General features: G+C 37.0%; 2 protein-coding genes across 3 annotated transcripts in view; one reads left to right on the top strand and one right to left on the bottom strand.

Annotated features, from left to right (window-relative positions):
- The first annotated feature begins 595 nt into the window (after positions 1–595).
- Positions 596–10663, top strand: part of LOC126172674 (D-2-hydroxyglutarate dehydrogenase, mitochondrial) — a 74683-nt gene continuing 64615 nt past the window's right edge. Inside the window, exon 1 of one of the 2 annotated variants that reach the window (XM_049920901.1) lies at positions 596–944. The gene's annotated coding sequence lies outside the window, so the exon portion shown is untranslated. The remainder of the gene's footprint in view (positions 945–10663) is intronic. The other variant, XM_049920900.1, reaches the window with a different exon arrangement.
- On the bottom strand, positions 2819–4862 carry LOC126172509 (uncharacterized). Its single transcript, XM_049920892.1, has 3 exons — positions 4505–4862; positions 3186–3771; positions 2819–2933 (listed from the first exon to the last, which is right to left on the bottom strand). The coding sequence occupies exons 1-3, from the start codon at positions 4860–4862 to the stop codon at positions 2819–2821; spliced, it is 1059 nt and encodes a 352-aa protein (XP_049776849.1).

The following is a 10663-nucleotide window of genomic DNA, read 5'->3' as shown; positions in this document are numbered from 1 at the left end:
TCAGTATAACCGCAGCTTTGAAACACAGTACACAACTGAGATAAAGCTAAACAATACACATGGAGTTTTGTACTGTACCTTCTCGGCTCAGTTGAGTTCTGCTGCTCTTTGTTAATCACGAAGTATTTTCGTCTTTCTTATATCTTCTTTACATTATAGTGACAAAAAGCACATATCGGTATTCGCCACTACGAATACAACAGCTGTTTCCCCTCAAAGAACGACTTCTAACCCGTCGAGAGAAGCCAATTATTTTTTTCTGTTCTTAACTATAAGCATACGATCATTTAGCACTTAGATGTTGGGGAGTATAATTCCAAACGATGAAACGTGTCCCTAAAATCTGTTTTGATGAAACGTTATGAAAATGAAGGTATCAACACAAAATTTTCCCAATAGTACTATTACGCAGCTGCGCAGTAAATAGAAATAAAAGGTATTAAACATACTATTACTTGCCCTTCGAAAATTATGTAACTTCATACTCAGAAAAAATTAAGGCTGAAACATAATTTGCTCTTTATAATGTTATTGCCAGAATCACTGTAACACTACGGTGTTCAGCCACTGGCTAGGACTATTCGACTTACATCTGTCATTTTAGTACCATTTCAAATATGTTTTTCTCAGCAGAATGCTGTGATGCTCATTAGGGGCAGATCCACCGATCCTGCGTAACTGCTGTACGTAACATGCGGTATCAAGGCTGAAAATGAGATAACCACACTTTACGCAAATAGGCAGAAGTTAAAGAGCGCTCGTGCGTGTTGGGAAGTAAGGATATGTAGGAAAATAAAGTAGGTTATGTGTGCGTTCGTTATCGGCTTGTAGTGTAGCTTATAAACAGCTCTCTGACAACGGGCAGTTGCCAAAGTGAAAGGTGTTAATGACAGAAAGGTGATAATATCTGCTCGTCCTCCAGCAGGGTTGCAAGAATACGAAAGGTATGGTGCTGAACACAAGAGAAACTTAATGTCATAGCGGTACATTGCTCTTTAGAAAAATAACGCTCAGAGGAAATGCAGTGAATGATTTCATAAAAACATTTTTGTTGCATGCCGTTTCACCGAAAATTGTATTAGGGTGACGTTTCGTATTCACAAAATCAAGTTAAAAAAGAATTCATGTAGCGTTTGCTTGCCACATAGAAAAATACTGTGCATTTTTCAACTATTAATAGATGACGCCCACATAACTAGAATCAGTTATAACCAACGTGCAGCATTAACTACGCTGTTTCAAACACTATTATTAAACGTAGGTGCACAACAAAAGCATAAAAAAAGTATTTTGGGTTTGTATCTCGCCGAGCAGATATGTGGAAGCTGTCATACGCACGAAGCTATTTTCTCACATAATAACTACATTAGGGAAAAGATATTAACGAAACAGTTGAGACAGGACTTATTATCTTGTCTCAGTTGTTCATAGCTGACAAATTTTTCTCACAGTTGGTAAGGTGGATTCACGATTCCTCCAAACCAGCACTGATAAAAATGGAAATGTCAGTAGGTGGAAGTGCAAATTAAAACGAATGCTGGAGGTGAACAATTGAAACCAGACTTCCTTGTCTTTTACCTAATCCTTAAACTCGGCTTTCTCACAATGATTTTTTGTTTTGTTTTGATTTATGTATCAAGTAGACAGATATTCCTAAGATTGACTTTCAATCAATCAATGAATCTCCACATGTTCACAGTAGCTGTATTACTTTGGTGAACATTTTGTATAACTGATCATAACAGTGCATCTCACTTTTCTTTGGGACTTAAGTTAGGGTAAGGTGTCCTAAATATGATACAAAATCACAAAATATGTTTTCATTTTTTAAAGAAAAAGAGTACCAGAAAGGAAAAAAAAATTGTATGAAAGACAATGGTAGCTGCTTTAAAATGGCACTGTGTTTAATTCTTTAGAGCTGCAAATCTAAACCAAAAATAAATAAAACACTGTATCATTTTTTTGGACTGAAAATCTTAATATGAGGTATTCCTAAGTACAATGAAGATGCTAGACTGAGGTCTTAAAAATGAGATAGAGCACACAAAAAATGACGCATATGTATAACTAGGAGTTTCCTTTCACAGATTTTTTAAGGATATTTATGGCATGAAATGAATGTCGCTGTCAACTTCAAAAACTTCTTTATCTGCTCAACTACAAAAACTTCGTTATTCGTTTCTTCTATTTTCGACATTATTGAGCTAAGCTACAATGAGTAGAAACTGTTTACAATTATACTTGACATATTGACACTGATACAAAAATAACAAATGCACAAAAGAGAATCACTGTCTTATTTTTTTATTTGTTTTTATTATTATTATTATTATTTTTCATGAACATCAACAGGACCGTTAAACACAACAGGTTCCTCGTCTGATATTTCCAAAACTAGCAGCAACGTGAGGAATTGGCAATTCCCCCATCATGTCACTCTTATTAATCAGAGAAATGTCTTTTTTCATTTAATTTAAAAAACTGTTTTGTCCTTGTCTACAGACTCTAGAGCCATAACTTCAAGATCATTTTCTATAATTTTTTTAGTGGTGCACACATATCTGTAGCTGTAAGAATTTCTCTTCCCTCCTTGAAATTTAGCCAAAATATAATCTCCTCCAGTTGCATGTGCTGGATTAGTCATTACAACAGGATCTGGTGTGGATTCTTCTAACAGATCGACATCATCAAGGCTGTCATCACTCTTCAAAGAGATGTCGGAATCTGAATCAGTCTCCTTAGGCCTACTCGTTTGTGTATTTGCAGTTGTTTTGGCTGTAGGCATAACTTTCCTAGTCTTCTGCTTTTGGCTTAGGCCTTATCCTTTGTTGTTTGGAGGCTTTTCTTTTTCAGCAATGAGTTTGCTGTATTCTTCTGAAGTTATTACTTTTCTCTGAAGGAGTAAATTTTCAAAACTTGCTGATGATTCACTGCTGCAAACAGGGGTTACACAAATTTTTTCAGAACCACTAGCTTCAACTTCAGGCAACAGGGTGTTCTCTTCCGAAATACTGAGGTCTGACTCACTGATATTTGTGGATTTGTTCATGGTTTTTTATATTATACGTGTGTAATTTTTCAGGATCCAGTCAATGAACAGGATACCGTGACCTGTTATAGGGGCAGAATCCTGTGTTCTTTAAGCCTGGTATTATGTTTTTAGGTTTCATTCCATCTGGCCATACTTTACACACAAGATCCACAAATTCTGATTTCGATGGTTAAAAGGCTTGAAGCAACACTTGTCTAAAGGTTGCAGCTGGTCAGTTGTATGTGGGGGTAGCTTCATGACTGCAATTCTCTTATTCCTTGCTTTTTCAATTACTGTGAGATCTAAATGACTAAGGTGACTATCCAACAATTGAAGTAAAGGGCTCTCTTTCACAATGTCACGGAAATGACTGAAGTAGCTCAATGACGTCATGAAACCATTAACAGCAGTTGAATAAAATGTGCCAGATAAATCACGTGCTCCCTTCCAGGAGCTCCGTAGGTGTACCCCCTCAAAAATGATAAGTGGTGGAAGAGCCCTGCCTTCAGCTGACACACAAGCAAGCACTGTTGTATTGTCTTTTACAGAACCCTGAATATCCCAGGAAAACTTCTGACCAATACCTCCAACAGCTTGTACCCTGGAAGGATCAGCTGAAAAGAATGTCTCATCCAAATTCCATATATTGGCTGGTTTATCTTTGATGTCCAGCTCTTCCAATATTGCTTCTAATTTGTCATAGAAATCATAAATAATAAAAGGATCATAGCAACTCACTACTGCAGACAAATGTATTCAAAAAAATTTATATCCAAAAACATTAAACTCAGACACTACCAGACTGTCATTAGACCGCAGATACTATATGCATCAGAAACACTGGCAAATTTTACATACGCAGAACAGATAGAAAATCGTGAAAGAAGAATTGTGAGGACAATTCTTGGACACAGGAAAATAACAGATGATCAAGGCAAGCCTGTATACAGACTAAAAAGCAACAAAGAAGTGTATACGAAGTGCAGCAAAATTACAGACGAAATTAGAAAAAGAAGATGCTCCTTTTATGCTCACATCATGAGGATGAACCCGAATAGGCTTACAAAACAAATATTTTCATACATCACAAATCTAAAAAATAAAAATTTATGGTTTATCAACACAGAAAGAGATCTAAAAGAAATGGACATAGATCAGGAAACAATATTTAACAGAAACCTTTTTAGAAAAAAACTGAATTCATTCACGGGTTTTGGTGTGAAAATTAAGAAGACTTGTGGAACTAAATGGTCTGAAGAGAGAAAAGCCGCCTTCAGCGCAAGAATGAAAGAAGTGTGGACTGAGAGAAAGAAGACTTCCCAGAAGCGCAAGAAATAACTGTTTTCACAGTGTTTAACGGCCAAATTTGTATAATAATAATAATAATAATAATAATAAAAGGATCACTTGTAGCTTTTCTGCGATTCATTTCAAGAGCTTCCGGCTTCTTCAGTGTTAATGAATTTTACAAACAGAAATGTCTGAACCATTTTGAACCAGGTTTTCCATCTTTAAAACGAGTGGTCAAACCATTTTGTCCCACAAATCCTTGAACAACCAGCAACAGTTCAGATCTTGTTATTGGAAATCCCCATTTAGCAAGTGTCTTCAAGTGATTAGATAAAGTTGTTTCTTGATCTGCTGTCAAGTCTGTTTTCCTACCTTGAACACCTGAGTGAGTACCATGTACCCTTCTGTGCAGAAACATTTTATCCATTTTATATTTCAATGCTACCTGCCTGAGTGAAGCTCCATCTTTCACCTCTTTTATGGCTGAAGAAATATCTTCTTTACTATATGGCCTTCCTTTTTTCTTATATGAAGATGCCATACTGTTCCTGTCATGACCCAAAATATTCCAATTTAATATTATATAATATTGGCATAAAATAAATTTAAGAACAGTTGAGACCTATTTTAGATGAAACCTTTACTTAGGCCTACCTGTAAAAGAGACCTGAGAGGAATAGCAGTACACCGGTAACTCAAAACTGTAGCCCATTTCATATCCTCTGCTGCTGCTTTTGCTGCACTAATATCAACAATAGCATGAAATAAAGCACAACTACTGCTGTATTATTGCCCTAACAACAATAGCAAGAAATACAGCACAACTGCTGCATTATTGCCAATTGCAGCAAGTAACACACATTTCAGTGAACAGAACGGCATGATTAAAAAAACAAAGAGTGTACCACTTTTAGGAAAATGCTGTATCATATTTTGGGATTGGAGTGTATCATATTTAGGGATAATATTGACTGTTTATTAAATAACTCCATATAATAAATGTGAAGGTAATGATTAGCCCAACAGACAGAGCACATCTTTCTGTCTATGTAATCCAAATTTGGTGGGTAAAGAATCAATATTTCCAAGATTGTGGCAAATGTTGTAGAACTGTGTGCACATTTATTTTCGATGTGAAAAATGGTGACTGACTAAATTATTTTTTATCTCAGTGCTGAGTTTATAATGGAAAAAAAACAAAATATGACTGGTCATTCCCAAAGAACGGCGGCATATATAATAGTAGGAACATTTGTGATAAGTACGGTTCTCTTATGAATAAACTGGGTGTACCAGTATTTGGAAAATTTTTGCTGTATCAGTTCTAGGACACGTTACCATACTGGAAGTAGTGTGATTTGATTTTATTTGATTTTTTATTTGGTCCTGTTGATTATATGTTGCACAAAGAGTGTACTATCAATATATGACAAGTCAAGCGAAATAACACAAAACTATGTGAACATTTTATGTATCATACAAATGGTTATTTTTTATGAACGATTGATTGTGGACAAAATTGCAACCTGCATTTTACTGGTATAAGTTCAAGTGAATGTGAATATGTATACTGGTCGACTATGACTCTCTTTAAAAATATCAGCTTTCTAACCATTGATAACACCTGATTTTCTGTGGATTTATGTTTTTCTGTAGATTCTTACAAATCATATTTTCCCAGTCTTGGAATTCATATATGAAATTTGCAAGTTATACGCAGCCTTCAAAGTATTCTAAACTGATCTAGAAAGTTGTCAGACTTACCTTGGTCAAGTATATGGCACTGAACACAGAAGTGTCACAATTGAAAATGTGATTGTTCAAGTTTCCCAGTGGGTAGAATATTTCATAAAGACCTATTTTCAAGTATGCATATAGATGAAATTATTTTCTCTTTCAGTAGTTTAGTTGAGAACCTTCTAGCCAAAATATTGGGAGCGGAAATAATTGTGTCCTGGCAGCATACCCGAAAAATTTTGAAATAACTTTCATAGTCAGACTAGAAGATAAAGAGCAAAATTGTTCGTTTCTAGCATATGATCATAAATGTGTACCAGCGGAGCTTTATCCAGTCGTGAGTAGAAAGAAAAGATCTTGGACAGTGTATGTTTAACTTATAGGAAGCACACATGAGAACACAGAAGGCAGTTGGGAACATCCTGTCTGTAGTAATGTTTTAGTGGTATGGGGCAACAAGCCATCAGTATTGCTTCAGCCTCTATGTGTGGCTGGGGTAGGTGCTGTTGAGATGCCTCTGCTCTAAAATGGGGAAGTTAGCTGGAACACCATCTTTTCTAGTAGCCCAAGTTGGTTGCCAATAATTCCCAACCACAAACTGACATCAAACCGGTACCAGTGGGTCACTGCCACCTTATCAGTAAAACACTAATGCAGAAAGAACATTCCCACTTTCCTGGTGTTTTCTCATGTATGTTTTCACTTATTGAAACCTATACTCTCAAAGATCCTTTATCTCCACCTTCAAGTGGCTGTAACCCCCTTGGTCTACATTTATGACCCTATTTCTATATGACTTTCCTTGCTCCTTATCCTCTCAAGGATCGTTTCCTGAAGCTTATCCACATTTATCAAAATCATCCTGCATACATACATCCCTTGCATAACTGGTTTATTTAACTGTGATGGTTAAGCGTCAACAATGTTGTATCCCCATCAAGGAAAAGTACAGTTTACATAATTATAAATGCTGATTCACTTACACTATTTTGGATATGCATCTACATTTATACTCTCCAAACCACCACAAGGTGCATGGCAGAAGGTACGTCCAATTGTACCAGTTATTAAGATTTCTTCCCAAGCCATTCATGTATGGCGTGCAGGAAGAATGATTGCTTCAAAGCCTCTGTGCTTGCAGTAATTATTCTGATCTCATCCTCATGATCCCTATGTGACAGCGATACTTAGGGGATTGTAGTATATTCCTAAAGTCATGCTTTAAAGCTGGTTCTTGAAACTTTGTTAACAGGCCTTCTCAGGACAGTTTACGCCTATCTTCAAGAGTCTTCCAGTACAGTTCCTTCAGTACCTCTGTGACACACTCCTACAGATTAAACAAGCCTGTGACCATTTGGGCTGCCCTTCTCCGTATATGTTCAATATCCCCTGTTAGTCCTATTTGGTACGGGTCCCACACACTTGAGCAATATTCCAGAATCAGTCGCAAAAGTGATTGGTAAGCAATCTCTTTTGTAGGGGGCCAAGGGAAGTGTCCGATTCCACCATTTGCTTTGGCACGTGTGATGGAAATGTTATGATGTCATCGTGGCACTGTTTTTGTGTGTTTGTTGATGGCATGTTGTATTTGGTGCAGTGAATGTTCAGTTTGAAGATGTTGTGTTATGTGTGGTATTCGGTCATTTGACTTCACACAAAGTTCTTTCTGTGGGGTTGTTGGAAGAGAATGATGTGTCAGCAGTTATTTTGATTTATTGTTGGGGGGATGGTGTTATGTCTTTATGTGAGGTATGATTATAGTTGTGTGTTTATGGACCAAAATGTAATAGTGTATTTAGTTAGGGAATACACCAGAAAAATTGAAGTTATTCCCTCCGGGTTGCTTTGGGTGATGATATGACAAGGTTTTTACAGCAGTTCAACCTGACTGCCGACAATGTGAAGTGTCATACATGCATTTAGAGTATGAAGTTGACCAGAGTTTGTTTGTCGGATGTCACTATGACAATATTTGGTGATCTGTCCAGTGGCGGACCTGGTTAGAGAGTTGTAGATTGGTTATCAGAAATGCTGTTTTACTTACATATTACTTTTATCCTTCATTTTTACATCTTTAAGAAGTTATTTTTTGGTTTTCCAATAACTTTTTGTGTAATTCTGTGTTTGTATTTTAGTCAAGTGACTCTGAATGTGTCTGGTTTTAGTTGATATTAATAGTTGTAGTTGATCTATATAGGTCAAGGGAAATGTGTGATTGCTGTGGTTGTGGTGGTGTAGCAGAATATTGTAATTTAAGTTTTTTATATTGTTTGTTTTAGGACAATGCAATGTTTTTTTTTAATTGTTGTATATTAGCGTGTCCCCAGCCAAGACCCCCAGCTTTTCATGATTGTCCCATTAGTTTCATTCTGTATTTGGGGTGAGACATTAAAGTGTCATTTTTATTCTTGTTCACGTTTTCGTTGGTATGTCTCAGTAGTGATGTCACTGTCCACATATTGTATATGCTGGAACTAGCCGTTTACACCATATCGATGACATCATGGGTCAGAGTAGACAGGTGGATTTAATGCCCCTTTGTAGATTGATTGCACTTCCCCAATATTTGACCAATAAACTGAAGTCTACCACCTGCTTTACCCACGATTGAGCCCCTGTGATCTTTCCATTTCATAAGCCTATAAAGTGTTATACCCAGGTATGTGTATGAGTTGGCTGCTTCCAACAGTGATTCATTGATATTATTGTCATAGGATACTATGTGTTTTCATTTTGTGAAGTGCACAATTTTACATTTTTGAACATTTAAAGCAAGTTGCCAATCTTTGCACCACTTCGAAATCTTATTAAGATGTGACTGAATATTTATGCCACTTCTTTCAGATAGTTCTTCATTATAGATAACTGCATCATTTGCAAAAGGCCTGATGTTGCTATTAATATTGTCTTCAAGATCATTAATATAAAACATGAACAACAAGAGTCCCAACATACTGATCTGGAAATGACTCTCCATCCAAGATAACTTGCTGCATCCTCTCTAATAAATCGTCCTTAACCCAGCCACAAATTTCACTTGATACTCCATATGATCATTCTTTTGACAATAAGTGTAGGTGTGGTACTGAGTCAAATGCTTTTTGGAAATCAGGAAATACTGCATCTACATGACTGTCTTGATCCAGCTTTCAGAATGCTATGTGAGAAAAGAAAAGTGAGAGTTGGGTTTCACATGATAAATGTTTTCAGAATCTGTGCTGGCTGACACTAATTAGGTCATTCTGTTAGAGATCTCACTATGTTTGACCTTCTAAATATATTATTCCTTCCTAAATATATTATTACATCACTATGAACCGTTTCCCTTTATTATGGACCAAGTATAATTACAACAAAAGGTTAGAGAAAGGGAGGCTAACATTTGATACCAGTATATCTTTTTCCAGGAAAAATCTCTAAATCAATTTTCTCACAATCTCTGAATGTTTCTCTGCACGTATCCGAGGCTCATATTCATGCTTATTATTAACTGCACAACATAATACACTGCGAAGATCTGGCACTAACTGGTTGGCCAGCTGCAACAAAATGACAATGAGCCATGCATTTCCTCTGGGGTTGCTTATACAGCTTCAGTGGGGACTGTGAAATGGAGCAACTTTTTCTAAACTGTCAATGCACATGCCTCTGTGTTCTCTTGGCACACTAAATGGAGTCTGGCACAATAAAGTCACAAAGGAGGAAGGTAGTAACAGTCATCCCCCATGGTTCGGTATTAAGACCTATATCCTTTTCACTGCATGTAAATGTGTCATCAGCGTTGTCATACTGCAAATACCAAATGTACACTGATGACCTCCAATTGTATCTAAGTGCAAAACTGATGAACCTGAAGATGGCTATTAAGAATCTTAATACCAACCTTTATGCAGTATCAAAATAGGTGCAGAATATAGGGTTAAAGCTCATCCCATCCAAAACCCAAGATGTAGTGTTTGATCATTTTATGCTCCTTAGCGCAAAATATCAGGAATCCCCACCATCTTTAACCATAAATTGGACAAATATCAACTTGTCTCCTTCAGTAGAGAGTCTACGAGCAATAACAGATGAAAATTTCAATTGGACAGAGCTTTTAACTTCAATGTGCAAGAAAACGTAAGCATCTCTCCATGCCCTACAAAAATATAAAAAACTATTTCATCTTGACCTGAAAAAGAAACTTGTACAAATACTTATAATTATTGATTACAGTGATATATCCTGAGAGGCTTTAGCCAGGAAAGTTCACAGTTCCTGATTGTGATTGCCCATGTTCAGTATATCTGTGATATCTGACTTTTTGATAGTATTTCTGTGGTGTCACCGCCAGACACCACACTTGCTAGGTGGTAGCTTAAATCGGCCGCGGTCCATTAGTACATGTCGGACCCGCGTGTCGCCGCCATCAGTACTTGCAGACCTAGCGCCACCACATGGCAGGTCTAGAAAGACGGACTAGCACTCGCCCCAGTTGTACGGACGACATTGCTAGCGACCAGACGTACGAAGCCTTCCTCTCATTTGCCGAGAGATAGTTAGAATAGCCTTCAGCTAAGTCCATGGCTACGACCTAGCAAGGCGCCATTAGCCTTACAGTGATTG

This window comes from Schistocerca cancellata, chromosome 1 (assembly GCF_023864275.1).
Source record: "Schistocerca cancellata isolate TAMUIC-IGC-003103 chromosome 1, iqSchCanc2.1, whole genome shotgun sequence".
NCBI classification, from domain to species: domain Eukaryota; kingdom Metazoa; phylum Arthropoda; class Insecta; order Orthoptera; family Acrididae; genus Schistocerca; species Schistocerca cancellata.
The sequence above is the reverse complement of the archived record's forward strand: the minus strand, read 5'-3'. Positions and strand labels throughout refer to the sequence as shown.

Excerpts from the sequence above, each read along its gene's own strand:
- LOC126172509 (XM_049920892.1), bottom strand. The coding sequence starts at position 4,862 with ATGGCATCTTCATATAAGAAAAAAGGAAGGCCATATAGTAAAGAAGAT. Across the intron at positions 3,772-4,504 it reads AAAATGGTTCAGACATTTCT|TAGTGAGTTGCTATGATCCT; the intron begins GTTTGTAAAATT and ends ATTTGTCTGCAG. Across the intron at positions 2,934-3,185 it reads TTGTGGATCTTGTGTGTAAA|CAGTGAATCATCAGCAAGTT; the intron begins GTATGGCCAGAT and ends CCCTGTTTGCAG.